Source organism: Cryptomeria japonica, chromosome 10, assembly GCF_030272615.1.
Source record: "Cryptomeria japonica chromosome 10, Sugi_1.0, whole genome shotgun sequence".
Classification (NCBI taxonomy): domain Eukaryota; kingdom Viridiplantae; phylum Streptophyta; class Pinopsida; order Cupressales; family Cupressaceae; genus Cryptomeria; species Cryptomeria japonica.
Genome location: NC_081414.1, coordinates 513330809 through 513348454, shown reverse-complemented (window position 1 = coordinate 513348454; position 17646 = coordinate 513330809). Strand labels below are relative to the sequence as shown.

Here is a 17646-nt window from a genome sequence, read left to right as displayed (position 1 = left end):
TGGTATCAGAGCCAAGGTAATCGAACCTAAGGCTATTCAATTTTGATAAAATTCAAGGACTAAGTTACAAACTACATCACATTTCCATAATGGCCAACGCTATCAGATTCGAAGATAGACTCGGAGGTAGCGAAGATTTTTCAGCTTGGAAGTTTAGAATCAAAATGATTTTAAGAGAAAACAAAGTTGATTCATATGTCCAAACTGAAAGTGCACAACCAGAAGATGAAACCGAGAAATCCACATGGATCGAGGGAAATGATAAGGCTATTAAAATAATAGTGGATGGGGTAAGAAATAATATAATGCCCATCATTAGAAAGCAGGAGACAGCTTATAAAATGTTCAAGGCACTTGAAAAGACATTTGAGATATCAAATGCAAGTCGTACTCTAGCACTAAAACGAGAAATAAATCATATCACCATGAACAAAGGGGAGACAATCAACGCCTACTTCATGCGGATATCAGTTCTAAAAGATGAACTTGCAACTTTGGACTACGAGATCCGAGGCAAAGAACTAACACTCATTGCTTTAGATGGGTTGCCTAGTGGATGGAGCACATTCGTCCAAGGCATCAGTGCAAGGTCCAAATATCCTAAGTTTGAAAGACTAAGAGATGACTGTCTACAAGAAGAATCCCGATTGAACAAAGTAGGAATAAAACAGAAGAATATAGATGAAGACTTGCAAGTCCTAAATACAAACATCAATAAAAGGTACAAAAAGAAGCAATTCAAGAAAAGAAAAGCCAAACAAGGCAAGAACACTTCTAAGAAAGACCTATCACATGTTCAATGTTATAGGTGTGACAAATTCGGACACTATGTTGCAAACTGTCCGGAGAAAGGGAAGCAAGCCACATTTGCAAAAGTGAAGAAATCTAGAAAAGAAAATGACTCCGAGAACTATGTCCTCTACTCAGCACTTACAAGCCATACTTCAAACAAATCTAACTCATGGGTGATCGACAGTGGTTCATCCAGACACATCACCGGCTTTAGAGAAATACTAGACTCCATGATAGAGAAAGATGATGAGGAAGTAACCATCGGAGACGATTCTTCACATCCAGTCAGAGGAATTGGAACCTGCACCATCAAACTGAAGTCAGGCATGTCACTACGACTTGAAGAAGTACTATATGTTCCAGGCATCAAAAGAAATCTAATCTCCATATCAGCATTAGAAGATCAAGGATATAGAGTGACCTTCATGGAAAACAAGGTGTTGGCTTGGCCAAAGAGATCCTCCATCAAAGACGCTAAGGTCATTGGTCGAAGACAAGGCTATTTGTATGAGCTATGTACAGAGCCCAATCTAGCATTGATCCATGAAGCAACTAATGCAAATGAAGTATGGCACAGGAGATTAGGTCATCTGAATTATAGAGCTTTGTCAACCATGGGGAACCTTGTCACAGGTCTACCTAAGTTGAAGCAATATCATTCAGAGGCTTGCAAAGGGTGTGCCTTAGGTAAAAATACCAAAAATGCATTTCAGAATAGTACTAGGAAAACTAGCAAAGTTTTGGAGTTAATTCATTCTGATGTACGTGGACCTATGTCCGTACCCTCGCTAGGGGGATTTTTGTACTATGTAATTTTTGTTGATGACTACTCTAGGAAGACGTGGATCTACTTTCTGAAATGTAAAGAATCAGAAGAGATCCTAAGTAGGTTCAAAGAGTTTAAAACATTAACAGAAAATCTCTCTGAAAACAAAATTAAAACCTTAAGAACTGACAATGGGGGGGAATACACATCAGAACTATTTAAAGACTTTTGTAAAAATTCTGGGATTAAGAGGGAGTTATCAATACCTTATAATCCACAACAAAATGGAGTAGCTGAAAGGAAAAATAGGACCATAGTAGAAGTTGCCAAAGCCATGATACTAGATCAAAATCTAAACTTGAACCTTTGGGCAGAAGCAACTGTCATAACCCCACATTTTTTGTAATTATTTAATAAAATACTCCTTATTTTAAATTTTTATATATGTATTAATCATATTTTTTAATTAATTATTAATGTTAACTATTACTTGATATATAATATAAATTATTATATTAACATCTATATTATTATATTGACACAATGCAATATTGATATATAATGTAAATTATTATATTAACACATACATTATAAAAAAATAAATCATTAAAAGAACATAATAAATAACACATCCTAAGCATACCTTAAAAAAGCCATACGATATCATTAACACATTGACCAGGCATTTACCAAACAAGTCATGTTTAACATATATGTAAAACTACGGGTTGCATTAAGTTAAACCGAGGGTTAGTGCGGCTGGAGGAGGTAGTGGTGTCTACCAGCAGTCACAACCCACCACCGAAACGCCACCGGTTCATAGCGATAGCCGCTCACACCCTCCCCGCGGATACTTAAATGCAAACCGAAGATGACAAAACGGAGGACAGAGGAGAAAAGAGACGCAGGGAAGAGAGACGGAAGCGGAAGAAGCGCGGGATAACAGTAGCGGGGGCCACGGAAGAAAGAAGAGGGCACGGAAGACAGGGAACGGGAAACGCAGAGGAATTAACAGGTTCCATACTATGACATATATTGTTATTTCTCTCTTAATTTAATAGTTACTTAATTTATATCGTAACATATGAATTTTGACAAAGGATAAAGTTAATATAATTAAAACATATATATATATATATATATATATATATATATATATATATAGAAGTTTAAATAATTGTATATGTTTTCCATTAAATGCATTCTATATTATACAAATGGTAGACCAATTTTATAGTTAATATAAAAATTATATATATATATATATATATGAGTATATATATGATTACAATATGAATAAATTATCAGGAATGAACAAGTTAGTAAATAGTTTAATAAATGAACTGATTAATAAACCACAACTCTTGATTAAGGAAATAATAATATTATGCAATTAAGGGCAAATAGATATAATATGCATTACTACTAAATTATGAATAAAGCAATTACATAATTAAACCTAGCGGGGTAAATGAGGAATTAGGCAACAGGGATAGCAGGAACTAGGCCTCTGCCAGGTAGACCACCCACTGCAGTTGACAAAGGGCTTATGGCAGGAGGGCCAAGGGGGTGTGTACCGTCCTTGGGCCTGATAAGCGCTATGGGCATCCTAAGGTAGCTTATCCCTTTTATCCCACTAGGAGTTAAATATGGAATTGACTTATTGATAACAAATAAACTCAAATGAATTTAGACAAATTTATACCCTAGATGAGTTAATCAATCATTAAAAATCATTGTTTACGTGTTTTCTTAAATTTGCGAAGTTGGGACATTACAGCAACCAACACTGCTGTGTACATACAAAATAGATGTCCTCATTCACACCTTGAAGATAAAACTCCTGAGGAAGTCTTTACCAAAACAAAACCAGATATCAGCCATCTTAGGATATTTGGGTGTCCGGTCTATATTCATGTACCTAAAGAGAAAAGACTAAAACTAGAACCCTCTGGAAAAAGGGGAATACTTGTAGGATACAGTGAAACTTCTAAAGCTTACAGAATCTATGTACAAGGACAGAGAAATATTGAACTCAATAGGGATGTAATCTTCGAAGAAGATTTAGCCTTCAAAAGGGCTCAAAATACAATAGAACCTGAAATTCATAATCCTACGTCTAACCTAGAAGAAGAACCTATTCCTGAGCTTCAGAGGGAGTATCTTGAGGAAACTATAAGTGAAACACAAAACCCACCTATAGATAATCACAAGAAAAGACCACTATGGGCCACCAAAACTATAGCAGAAGCTTAGAAGTTCACTGCTCCTTCAGGAACCTTCAGGGAAAGCAAGAGGCCTAATAAATTCGTCAACTATGTTGCACTTATGAATGATCTCTCTAAAGCTGAACCTAACAATGTTTCAGATGCACTTAAACATAAAGTATGGATAGATGCCATGACTGAAGAATATCAGTCCATTATGAAGAATGATGTTTGGGAGATCGTTCCTAGGCCAACCAAGAAGTCTATCGTGTCTTCTAAATGGTTGTTTAAAATCAAGCATGCTGCAGATGGTAGTATTGAAAAACACAAGGCCAGATTTGTAGCTAGAGGGTTCTCACAGAAGGAAGGAATAGATTACGAAGAAACATTTGCACCTGTTGCCAGGTACACATCAGTAAGAGCTGTCCTAGCCATTGCAGCAGCAAAGGGGTGGAAGGTACATCAGATGGATGTTAAGACAGCATTCCTAAATGGCGAGATCATGGAAGAAGTCTACTTAGAGCAACCTGAAGGGTTTGAAATTCATGATGCAAAGTCTCATGTGTGTAGACTCAAGAAAGCTCTTTATGGGCTCAAACAGGCTCCCAGAGTTTGGTATGAAATAATTGACACCTACCTCTCAAAGCTGGGTTTCTCTAAGAATGATGCAGATCCTAATCTCTACCTCAAAAGAAATAAAGGTGATATGTTAATTTTAATTTTATATGTTGATGACTTATTAATTACAGGAGATAATCACCTAATAGATCAATGCAAGAAAGATCTATCCACAGAATTTGATATGAAAGACTTGGGGCTTCTTCATTACTTCCTAGGATTGGAAGTATGGCAGAATTCTGATAATATTGTACTGAACCAAGGGAAGTACACCTTGGACATATTGACAAGATTTAGAATGCTAAACTGCAGACCCATGACCTCTCCTATGGAAACCAACTTCCATAAACTTAAAGAAGCAGCAGCAGAATCAAGACCTACTGACCCCACTCAATACAGGCAGATGATTGGGTCCCTGATGTATCTAGTAAATACAAGGCCAGATATTTGCTATGCTGTTAATGCCTTAAGTCAGTTCATGTGTGAACCTAAGGAGATACACCTGGTTGCAGTAAAACATATAATGAGATATCTACAAGGTACCCTAAAGCTTGGTCTTAAATATGAAAAGGTTGACATAGATCTACATGGATTTACAGATTCAGATTGGGCTGGCAGTGTGACTGACAGAAAGAGCACTTCAGGGTGTTGCTTCAGTTTAGGGTCAGCCATGATATCCTGGATCAGCAGAAAACAATCTTCAGTAGCTCAGAGTTCCACAGAGGCTGAATATATTGCAGCTTCAATGGCTGCCCGAGAAGCAGTATGGCTAAGGAAATTGCTCGTGGGATTATTTGGAGAACCTATGAAACCTACAGTTATTCAGTGTGATAATCAAAGCTGTATAAAACTTTCTGTAAATCCAGTATTTCATGACAGGTCCAAACATATTGAGATTCCATATCACTATGTACGAGATATGGTTGACAGGAATGCGATAAAGTTAGAATATGTGTGTACAGGAGATCAGACTGCAGATATTCTGACCAAACCACTTTCCAGAGTGAAGGTTGATCACTTCAGAAAGGGTTTAGGTATGTTAGAAAGGTAATCTGCTTTGTAATCTATACTTACATATATTTAAGATGTTTAATGTGTAAACTTCTTTGTCATGTCTGGACTATCTCTTGGCTTCTTGCCACCTGTGTTCATATCTAAGAGGTGACGATCTCTCAGATACTGAACACTTGTATGTAGACATCATAAGGTGACGATCTTATGATAGTCAAACCAGTAATCATGTTGGATCACTGGTAAGTCATGGATGTGCCATGACCATGTTGTGATACAACATTTGCACAAATGTTATTGCATTATCACAATTTGGATATAATGAGAAATTAAGCACTTCTCATATGGTTATCCTTGTATTGCGTGTTAGGCAATACTGATATCACGTGTAGGTGATATCTCAACCATTGATCATGATTGGATCTCTGGTAAGTCATGGATTTGCCATGACTATGTTGTGATAAACATTTACAAATGTTATTGCACTTATCACAACTTGGATATGATGAGAAACTAACCTTTCTCATAGACTTATCCTTAAGTATTGCGTATTAGGCAATACTAATATCACGTGTTAGATGATATCTTGATGAATCTTACAAATCACATGTTTTGGTGATTTCTCACATGATCAGGTGATGATTCTCTTACTTTTATCACATGTTAAAATAATACTTTATGTCACATACTCAGGTGATGTTCTTCTATTTTGTATCATATGTCTTGATGGTACTTCTCATGTATAAATGATTTTTGTTGATTGACATTATCTTAGTTATGAAAAGGAAATGTGATGCAGGTTGCCTTATCTATCTTCCAAAGCTAAGAGGGAGTGTTAATGCATGGTAGCTTATGCAAGATAAGATATTTCTAACCTTCCTTGTTCTGTTATTTACATGCTTCATGTCTAAACTTATATTGCATATGATTATCGGATTTTACAAACATTGCCTAGCATATTAAATGCTATAAGTTATCGGGTTATTAGCTGATACATACTTGCTATCGGGTGCATAACTATTGGCACCGATCCACATCTGTTATCAGGCTTAATCATCGGGCATATTTGTTATCGGGCTTAATACATACACCGCTTCATTTGGAATTAACAGTGGTTAACAACTGCACCGGTTGGATTACATACATCGTGCATTTTGAATTATCGGTGTTTACATGAACCGATTCATTATCTTGATCAATCATTATATTATATTACAATATGCTATCGAGGTTTTGAACCGATAAACAGCCTTGTGTTAATAGTATAATTACAAAGGCACCGATCAATGGGTGCATTGATCGGTCATGCCTAAAAGGCATGACCGGTCAATACACCAATTGACCGGTTGCCTAAAAGATATATATACCAATTAAATTCATTTGGAGGAGACATAGAAAACATAAATGATCTCTCTCTTTCAGACCTGCAGATAAAATCAGAATTATTAGACTTCAACATAATTCCTCATATACATTTATAGCATACATAGTTCATAACTTGTTCTTTAATTGAAATTGAAATAACTTTACAAAAATCACTTAAGTGGAAATTTTTAAATGAATTACAAGTTTATTTAAACTTTATAATTTAAAGTTCACTTGTAATATGTCTAAAAAGTTCCTACAATGACTTAAAAAGCCAAAAAGCAACAAGGGGGAAATAAAAAGTAAGTTACAAGTTCTATTTTTCATAAAGTGCACTTGTAATTAACTTAAATTTTCCCTACAATACTAAAACAAAGGGAAAATTAAAACTTGCAACTTAAGGAAAATTTCCCACTTGCAGTCAGGAAGAAAAAACCCGAAATTGAAGAAAAAACATAGCAAACGAACTCCAAATGCGATGAAATTTGAAACGTGGTTTAAGTATGGACTGAGGATTAGTCCAGTCCAAGGGTAAGGCAAAATTCTGCCTGGGGAAGCATGCCTTAGAGTAAAATTTTCTTTTTTTGACAAATTTTTTATATAATGGTCCATCATTTTTGAAAACAAAAATGAGGACAACACTGTTATACGTGATTACAGAATTATCAACTAAACAGATTTCTTTACTTATCTATTAACAGTAGCACTTGTTAAACACTGCACATATTTTAGTTATTCTAGATCTAATGCATTGATGGCTGTTCTATTTGCAGTGAAACCCTGCTATTATTCTTCCTACCAGAAGTTTTAAATTTCCTTTACTCATGTCCACAGGTAATTATTCAGTGTCTCCACAATATTTAAATGGTTGTTGATTTTGTGAACTCTCCTGTTCTCTTTTCTCATACAAAGTTAAGGACATGGCATATTTAGTATCTCTTACAAACTTACAAACAGTATCAATAACGTGCATTTGTTGTGGAACATGTATGGTGACAGCTTTTCAAAATTGTGCCTTGTCCTCGACATCGTTTACCAAGGTATATAATATTTTTTGCAGAACTGTTTTGTAAAACAAAATTTTGGAAATATTTGAATTCAAAAATATCCGTGGAATGAAATGTTAAAAGTGTTCCCAATTATTTGATACTGGAACAGCTATGATCCTCAGACACAACTACTCACAGGAAGTAAAGACATGAATCTTGTCAATTTGTTTCTAAGATTGTTTGGGAGATGTTCAGAACTATCACTTTGTGTCAAGTTGCTAGCATTCCAGGCATGTATTTTTAAAGCTTCAATTGGCTGTAATGATTTTATGGTTCAGTTAAAATATGTTGATACAAATTTTAGAAGAGTAAATAATAGTATGGCTGAAGTTATATTGTTTTTGCAGGCTCTGTCATGTGCGTTCTGTTTTGGTCTCCGTTATTTTATGGCTGGCTGGTACAAGTAATTTGACAATCAATGGGTAGGTCCCAGTTTTTCATGTTTATTTTTAATTTCTGCTCATGAATCAATTACTGTTTTTCTGATTGACATAGAGTTTTAACTTTTGATGATAATTGAATCTCTGCATTGTAACAATATGAGCATAATATGGATGTGTTTTCTAGTCTTACCGAAATTGGTGATCCACTGGGGATTTTGGACATTGATGATTTCTTACAAAACTAAAAATATGAAATGTTACTGTTTTCAGAAAAAGATCACCAAAATCTGAAAAATTAACTAGTTTCTGCAAAAAATTAAAGAAAAGCCAGCAATTTTTATCATTAAAGATACATTTCTGCTTAAATTAGAGGAATATTTAAGCATTCTGTGAATTTGACAGTTTAATGTTTCCTTTCCCTTGTTTTGGAACCTTGCAGATCACATTTCTGGTAACATTGTTCTTCATCAGTTACCAAATGTCCATCTTGGATGAATTGATCAACCTGCACTTGAGAAGGTTTAGCAGGATTTTGGATGTTCTTTTTTTTTTGCATTCAATGTTTAATTTGCACTCCAAAGTGCTACGGTGTTCTTTGATTTTATCTCTAAAATTTGTCGCAACTTGACATGATTAAATATTTAATATAAAATAGTGAATATTGAGAGAAAATGCCAAAACCTTTGTTTGTCAAATGATAAGTACAGGCAAAATAAATGATACCAATGTAAAGAATGATTTATAGAATATGAAAGAACTGAAATCAGCAACTTCGTAAGTATATGCCTTTTTGTTGAGATGACCCAAAAAGATGTGTAATTGACGAGTACCCTTTTTCAAATTAGCAGGCACATCAAATTTTAGTTTTTCTGTGCAGCTTTCTTACTGAACATAAGGAAAAAAGAATCTTTAGTTCACAAAGCTTTGATGAGGTACTCTTTGGCAAATGGACTCAGTACTGGTCCACAGATTCTGGTTTTGCTTATTTGCAAAACCTCCCACCACATATTGTTGCATTGGATGGAACAAATATCAATGATGGAAGAAAGAAAACATATATTGACATAGAAATGAGGTGGACTCCTATTTCTTCTGAACACTGAATGTTCAATTTTTGGTCTTCATCAAAATGCAGGTCCTTTATTTGTTGAGTTAATGAAGGAGATATTAACTAAATTGCAAAATCTATCGGAACAGATCAAAACATGGTGGTAATGATGGTTTTGTACTTCCTTTTATGATATCAGAAATTGTTATCCACACCATATAACAAAAGCAATTACAAAAGCTATTGGAAGGGTTCAGAATTTTGCAATCATGATAATTTTATGTTGGATACAATGAGGAATTCTTCAATACAAATTATGTGTGTCATATTTGTAAACTTCAAATTCTTAAGACAGTGAGATCCTGTTTGGTTAGTTAACATGAATTAATAGAATATCAAACTCTAGAATTGAGATTTTTATTTATTTTTGTGTAACATAATGTATGAACTCTTGAATGACCTTTTTGCTTGTTTTAAGGTAATTCAAGTTCTAGTTAAGCTATAGCTGACAATCCTAAAAGGTGGACAGATGGCCTCTATATCCAAATATATTCGTCCAGATGGAATTCAATTGTATTTTTTGTTAAGCTTCCATCTTGCGGTCATTGGTTGGTTTCATTGGTTTATAACCCCTTCTGATGGTAATACGGTTTTTGAGATGAGAATGAAGAACTGCATTTTGAAAGAATTGTCCATAAATAGTTAATAGTGAAAATTATTTTCAGGATAGATTAGACTGAATTGGTAGGCCATACGTATATTCTAAAACAAGGACATGTTGCAAAGAAAGCCATATCCTTTCTAAGAGTGATGATGTGAAATCCCATGTAAAGTCAATCAAATTAGTCATCGTACTCATATTGAAAAGCTTTGAGAACAATTTTCTTGCAATTTGTAATGAGAGTAGCCCTACTTGCATGTGTATTATCCACTTGATGGTTATATTAAATATTACCTTGGCATTACTTTTATCCTTTACATTCTCCAACTTATATAACACCTTGCATTATTAACCTATGAGGTATGCGTTTCACGTTTCATTGTTAAAGTGCATAGGCTTTGGTTAAGATGGTATTGTGAGAAAGGTAAGGATTTAAAAATGATTAAAAAAGCTTTAGAAGTTGAAAATCCCAAAGAAAAAGATACTGGAAGAGTAGGACGTACTGGACAAAACAATTTTCTGTACTCAAGTCATATCATTGTAGTGGATGGAATTCATTTGTATGCATTAAAATATCAACATAGGCTCTCAAAATGGGTTTATTACATTTCCTTTCATTATCGAACACAAATTGGTGAAGCCATATCTGTCCCTTTAGAATTTGGTTTTTGGCCTGTCCTCTGCTTGCTTGGTGTCTATAGGGTAAGTTTTCAGTTGAATGCTTATTGCATTTTGATGACAAGGAGCTTAGCTTTAAGATTGTTAAAATAAAAATTTGAAGCTAATATAGTAGCAAACTTCTGTTTTCATATCTATTCAACATAGATCAGCTTCCACCCAAAGGTCATCTGGCATCATTTCGTCTTTGTTTGCTTCTTTGCCTGGTGAATGCATTTCACATCTTCCAATTGCAGCAATAGTTTTACTTGATACAAAACAATTCAATGACTTCAAATGAGAATATATCAAAGCCCATTTTTGGTTTTAGATTTGTCATTTATTTAGATGCCCTTTTCTGAGAATATTTGCAAAAATGCATTAATGTGGGTACTTTGAGCTTGAATGAAATTGCTTTGGATGAACTAATAATGAATTCAATTAACTTCTGTTTCTTATGTTATTTTTGTTGTTATGGGTATTTCTTTTGTATGAAGAGGTGAGTTTCAAAATGGTTGTTTTCCATATACCCTAGATGCTTTATGTCTCACTTTGAAGTTTGATTCTTGCTGGTTTTGAACAATTGTTAGTCATGGACATCTATCCATCCTCATAGATTGAGAAGGTTTAAACTAGTAATATTAGACGAGAACGAGAAAAGAAAGGTAAGTATTGATCCTAATTTGATGGGTTTTCGTACATCCTTTTAGACATTGCAACCTAAATATAGTTTGGGCATTGCAAGGTAAATGGTAGATATTTTGTGTCTTCAATCGTTTTAGCTTTTTAGCTTAGATTTAGTTTTAATTTTAATCTTTTTTTCAATTTTTTTTTTTTTATCTTGGAGCTTAATTGAAGCACTTTCTTATGTCATCTGGCAAAAGTAAAATAGTACTAAATTACGAGTTGTATGACTCACTTGCGTGAAGTTATTGGCTTGGTAAAATTTGAATGGGTTTATTTCTCTGCAAGAACTCGAATCATGAAAAAAGGATCCGTCACATCAATTTTGAATGTTCAATTCTGCAATCTGAAGCTTCAAGCTTTTTCTAGTTTGATTTTTAACATGATTCTCGTGGCAGAAATTAAAGTCTAAATGAAGTTTTTATTAAATGAACTCGATCATGCATATTCACATAGTTTTTTCTTGTAATGAGAAATCATTGAATACAGGCGTACCCCTTAGTGATCATTACAAATTTGATCAAACAAATTGATGTTTGTAGCGACAATTTCAAACAACAATCATTTTCTTTTTCTACTGTCTTAGGTCCTATACTTCAGTATGGAATTGGGTTTTGCGAACTTTCTTGAGGAAACATGTTTTAGGGTTAGACAGATTGACATTCAATTTAAATTTCAATTGGGTAGAAGGTATAGGTGCTAGAGAGGGTGCACTATTCCACCAAAATCAAAGTTATTATGTTATGGAATAAATTATAGACAATAAATTTGAAAACTTTGCATCTTAAGTTATTTTTTACGGTGTTGTCTTGCGGTGGAGGCTGTGAGGATGAGAGTTCTCATTTGGGCATGCAAATGATAACACTAGGGGGGATGTGAGTAATACCATGTACCTGAAGTTTGATTTAATCTGCAAATATTACACACGAAATATTTGAATTGTCAATTTATCTTGAGAAAATGGTCCGTGTTAATACATGTACTTGTTGCTTTAGAACCCAGTAAGTTCTCATGTTTTCTTATTCTTCCAATTTGAGTTGGGTCTAATGTGATTGATATGAGCACACCTTGTATCGCCATAGGGATGATAAGATAATCGGTAATGGTGACAAGAGGCTGACCTATGCTTTTAAATGGCTAGAGGTAGTAATTGGTTACTATATATGTTGGAGGTGTACATATTTCTCATTCCAAATTATTCTAATATTTTTTTATAAAATATAGTATTGTACCTCTAATACCTTATCATTAGTGTCTGTTCTTTGAATTTGTTTATGTTGGACTCAATTTGATTTTATTCAATTCTTACTAAGAAATATAGGGAGAATGAGTAAATGTAACATAAGCCATTTAGGAAATGGGAAATGATCCAGGAAATCCTCGTGGCCACAATTGAACAAGAGAGTAGACATAATGCACTTGGGTGAAATTCTCATGGATGTAAAGGGCTTTGAGAATACTTCATTACGAGAGAGGCAATGTTGTCTCTATCCATGTAAAAGGGGCATTGCAAATATATATAGACACGCACACACGCGTGCACACACACACACGTGTGTGTAGATGGAGGGGCCTCAGATCTATTTACTTTACGGAAGGTATGGGGATGGTCACTTGTTGGCCTATTGGTTCACTATTCGGCCCCGACTAATGCACTAGATCGGTAAGTAGGCCTACTTGACTAACCATAGCTTGCTATTGGCGAGATCATAATCGCTGCTCGCTAGCATGCCCTAACACTGATCTATAGAGATGCTAGTGCAATATTATTACATAGTGTTGAATTGTACCCTCTTTTTAAAATAATACCAACTCCCTTAAGTAAATATTTGGGTGCTTCATGGTACCACTATTCATGGGCAACACCCTCTAAAGTGACAACAAAACATGTTTGAACCTATCTAGTTTTCCCCTTCCTTTTGTATTCAAAATATACATAAATATTTAATTCACACAATTGAAAAAAATATAACTAGAGGTAAATTTGATAGTTAATCTTCTTTTCATTATTTCCAACATCACAAATTACTTTATTATTGTTGTATGATAATATAAGAAAAAAAAATGATTCTTACTCGTTGACTTAAACAAAATGTATGAATAATTGATTTATTTTTAAAACTTAGAAGTGAAAATAATTTAAATTATTTTTGATAATACTTTATTATTGTTGTTTGAAAAATATTAATTTTTTTTTTAATAATTCATTTAAAAAATAAAAATGAATAACATACTATCAACAAATTGTTTAAAAAAAATTTAAAATTGAGAAAAGATTTAAAATCGATTAGTATTTTAATTTAATTAATTTGATGATCATTTGAATTTTATTAAGAGTGTTTTTATTTTGGTGATTGTTGGAATGTACTCACAAATTTAGTATTAACTGACTAATACAAAATAATCAATTTCTAATAAAATCATATATAATTCTCATCAATTTTAATAATTAAAAATTTCATTCTATTATTTTATTATGAGTGTATAATAATATAAGACAAACAAAAATTCTTATTGATTGATTAAAAAAATTCTTAATTATGAATAATTTACTATTTATACTTAAATTAAAAAATGATTGTTGTATAAAAATATTTTTTTAAAAAACTCTTAATTAACTGAAAACTTCTTTATTATAAATAACGTACTACAGATCTATATTTAAAATTCAAAATTGAAAAAAATTTAAATTATTTTAATAATCTTAATTATTAATAAATCTTAAAACTCAAAAAGAAAAAAATATCATAAAAGATATTAAACTAGCACTTTTTGAGTTGCTCATTATTTTTATAATAATTTTGTACTTTGCTTTGTTCAATTTATTTTAATTGTATAAGGAATGTTTTTTTGAAATTCCTTAGAAATTAATTTTACTGCATCGATTTTCTGTGTCACTAAGATGAAAATTAAGGCATCTTGCCATTCATTTGTAGATTTGAATGTTGCACACAATTTTAAGACTAAACGTATCAAAATGTTTTAATTGGTTCATTGGAGAGCGTAATGCATTGTGCGGTGCCTTTATAGGCGTGGGATTAAAAATAAATTTGGAGTGAATAGAAAACGAACAATATTGGTTAATTAAAGACATGATAAAGTATATGTTAAAGAATACAACATAGAGATTTGACATTTCTTTGCACCATCAAAACTCTTTTGAATTGAGCGGATGGAGCAATCATTAATGATTCAATGCCTGCCACAATCTCCTCTTTTCTTTCTTTCATGGTCCTTAGTGGCGTCCACCAAGCAATTGCCTTGGGATATTGATTTGATGATCTTTTCAGACATATGCCATATTTAACATTTTGGCACTAAGGATTTTGCATTATCATTAATGATAGTGTTTGGACCTCTAAGTTATATCTTTTGATTATGCACACTCACTTGTATTCTTATGTTTCTATCTTCTATTATTGTACATTCTTGTTTGCTATTGTAACTTTAGTGTTTTTCTTGAGAAGACAATCAAGTTTATATTTTGGCATTGATAGCTTACTTTTAGTTATAATAATAATAAAAATATATAAAAAATAATTAAAATATTAAAAAACTTATATTTTGAAAAACTATACTTATAGATCTACAAAAGGATATTTTTAGATTTTTTAAAATATTGTTAAAGTGAGTAGAAATTGTGAGAACATCAAGTTTTCCAAATAATTTCATTTTGATAAATTAGTCTCAAATGATTATACATATGTATTTAGAGAACACTTTCAATTGAAAAAGTTGTGGTTTGGATCTAATTTAACCATAATGAATCTAGTAGAACGTATATTTAGAAATTGATTTTATCTTGAAATTTTTTAAATTTATTTATACCAATAAATTCACTTAAAATGGTACACAATTTTGAACTAAAATGACAATTGACTTACAAGAAAACGATAAATTTATTTGCTTACTTAGAAACTTATAACCTAAAAGATTAGAAATATCCCTCTCCTTAATTTTTATGACCTTAGTATGCATAGAAAAGTGAACTACCTAATAATTACTTTAATATGAAATTAATATAACAAAATTGGTTTTTGAATTGTTTTACACCCCTAAACGATAATGTATCAAAGTTCCTTCTAAAAGAGATACCAATTATCAAGGTGTATAGAATTCCTTGAGTCTATGCTTTTTTCTTAGAAGAATATAAATCACTTGGATATTGCTTGGTTTCCACATGAATTTAATCCTATGATTCATCCATCCTTAATTTTGCTATTCATAATTAATTAGAGCATTGAGATACTCAACAATGTGCTAACGTAAGGCTTGATGTTCAACTAGCTTGGCATGCCTAATATCAATATCATACTCTAGACAGTTTATGTGATTTTTGCTAATTTCACCACCCATGATATTTTCTTTAATACTTGAATAGATCACCAATGCTTTTATCATATATTTTCCTGTTAAGCGCCCAAAATTAGTGAGCCCTTTGACTAAGGTGTAAGTTTGCTTGTCCATCACATTATACTTAGCTTCACAATCTTTGAGAGAATGAGGGAACAAAGAGATCGAGTTCCCATGCTAATTCTTTGTTAGCTTTTTGTATGAGAATAACAATAATGTTGTAGTCATGTCCATAACATATGTGAAATTCTCTGGAGAATTTTGATCTTCTCAACATAGGAGCTATATATATATATAATTTTCTTGATTGGCTAAAACACTTTCTATTAGCTCTTCATATATTAATCTTTTGACATTTCTCAAAATTTGAAACAAATTTAATAATAGATTTAATTTTTTTAGGGAGATGTAATTATTTATTATTTAGAAGAATAAGTGATAGGATTGATTGTATTTTTAAGGATCATTGGTAATTCTTTCTTTTGAAGTCACATGGTTTAAAAATTTATCTTAGCGAATATTAAAGATACACCTTTTTGTGTTAAGGGATTTGGTATATTCTTGAAACTTAGAAATTATTCTCCAAATACATAAAATAGTCCTCCTTATTTTTTGAGAACACTATGAAGCTATCTAGATAGATTGTGATGATTTCATTTATGATATGTTTGAAAGCAACATCTATTGTTCTTTAGAAGGTTACCTCAATGTTAGATAACCCAAAAGACACGTTTGTGTAAGAATACAATACCATTTGGTTGTAAATGTCACCTTATACTAATCATTTTCTTTTACCCAAATTTGATTGTACCCTGAGAAACCATGAAAAATAGAGAATTCTTTAGAGTTAGGCTTAGCTTATAAAATTTGAATCATCGATGGAACTAGATCTAGAAATTCTTCAATGAAGCACCATTAGTATCTCTAGAGTCAACACATAACTTGATTTATCTATTGTTCTTCCTAGCTGGCATTAGATTTGGAACTTTGGAGGATGTTTAATAGAAAATGCGATCTTTGGTCTATCCAACTTCCTAGGCTCCTATTTTATAAAGGATCAATCTTGAGATTCAATGGCCTTTACTTTTTCCTTACTAGCTTCTATAATCAACTTAGAATTTTTATTATTTCTCCTATGATTAAGGGATTATCGATGAATTTTTTTATTTTTTCTATTGCTTAATTTTAGCAATTGGATTGTTGATTTTTATTTTAATAATTTTTCTATTTTTTAATGATATTGTGTAGAATGCAAACTGTAGACACCTAAAATTGTCTTGCACCTTGCATACGCCAATTTTACTAAGTGTTCATCTTTCTTAATTAAACAATTTTAATTGTTTAATTAATTTAACTTTGTTCTTCCAAACTAATATGCCAAATTCATAATCCAAGTTTCCATCTAATATCTTAATCAATTAATCATTTCCCTCCTAATATTAATTAAACAATCTCATTATTTAACCAATCTTGATTATTCACTTTAATTAAGTGATCTTTATTGTTTAATTAAAATCAATTTCTACTATGTTCTCTTAATTAAATAATTTCTTTGAATTATTTAATTAGCAAATATTGTCCTCTTAATTAAGTAAATTTCCTAAATTTATTTAATCTCATTTGCCTCTATTTTGAATAAATTTCATTTACCTCCAAATTCAAATCAACTTCATTTCCTTCTCATTCCAATTTCAATTTCATGTTTTCGAAAACCAAAATTTCCTCCAAATGACATTTCATTTCAAAATTCCTACATCACATGTGGAAATTCCTAACTGTCGGTGACACTTAGTTCTAACTGGTGAGTCAAAAATCACTTTTCCCAACTAGCTAGTCACTTCCCCTTTTTCAAAATCACCTTTTTCTAACCAATTCATCTATTCACTTGTCATGCCAGTCAGATGAATGATTTTCTCAATCAAATCCAGTTACATTGAGTGATTATATCCCACCAACCCGTCTCATGAAATCTCAACCATTGATCATCTCTCTTCTCAAATCTATCTCGATCGTCAAATCAAATTTAAAAAAATCTATAAATTCAGCATCAAT

General features: G+C 32.3%; 1 protein-coding gene across 1 annotated transcript in view; it reads left to right on the top strand.

Moving 5' to 3' along the window:
* The window catches only part of LOC131079886 (uncharacterized), a 175435-nt gene extending 166461 nt beyond the window's left edge, over positions 1–8974 (top strand). Inside the window, exons 9-13 of the mRNA XM_058017928.2 lie at positions 7533–7593; positions 7759–7799; positions 7918–8038; positions 8156–8230; positions 8631–8974. Of these exons, the coding sequence (XP_057873911.1) occupies positions 7533–7593; positions 7759–7799; positions 7918–8038; positions 8156–8215 (283 nt within the window). The 3' untranslated portion in view covers positions 8216–8230; positions 8631–8974. The remainder of the gene's footprint in view (positions 1–7532; positions 7594–7758; positions 7800–7917; positions 8039–8155; positions 8231–8630) is intronic.
* The last annotated feature ends 8672 nt before the right edge of the window (positions 8975–17646 follow it).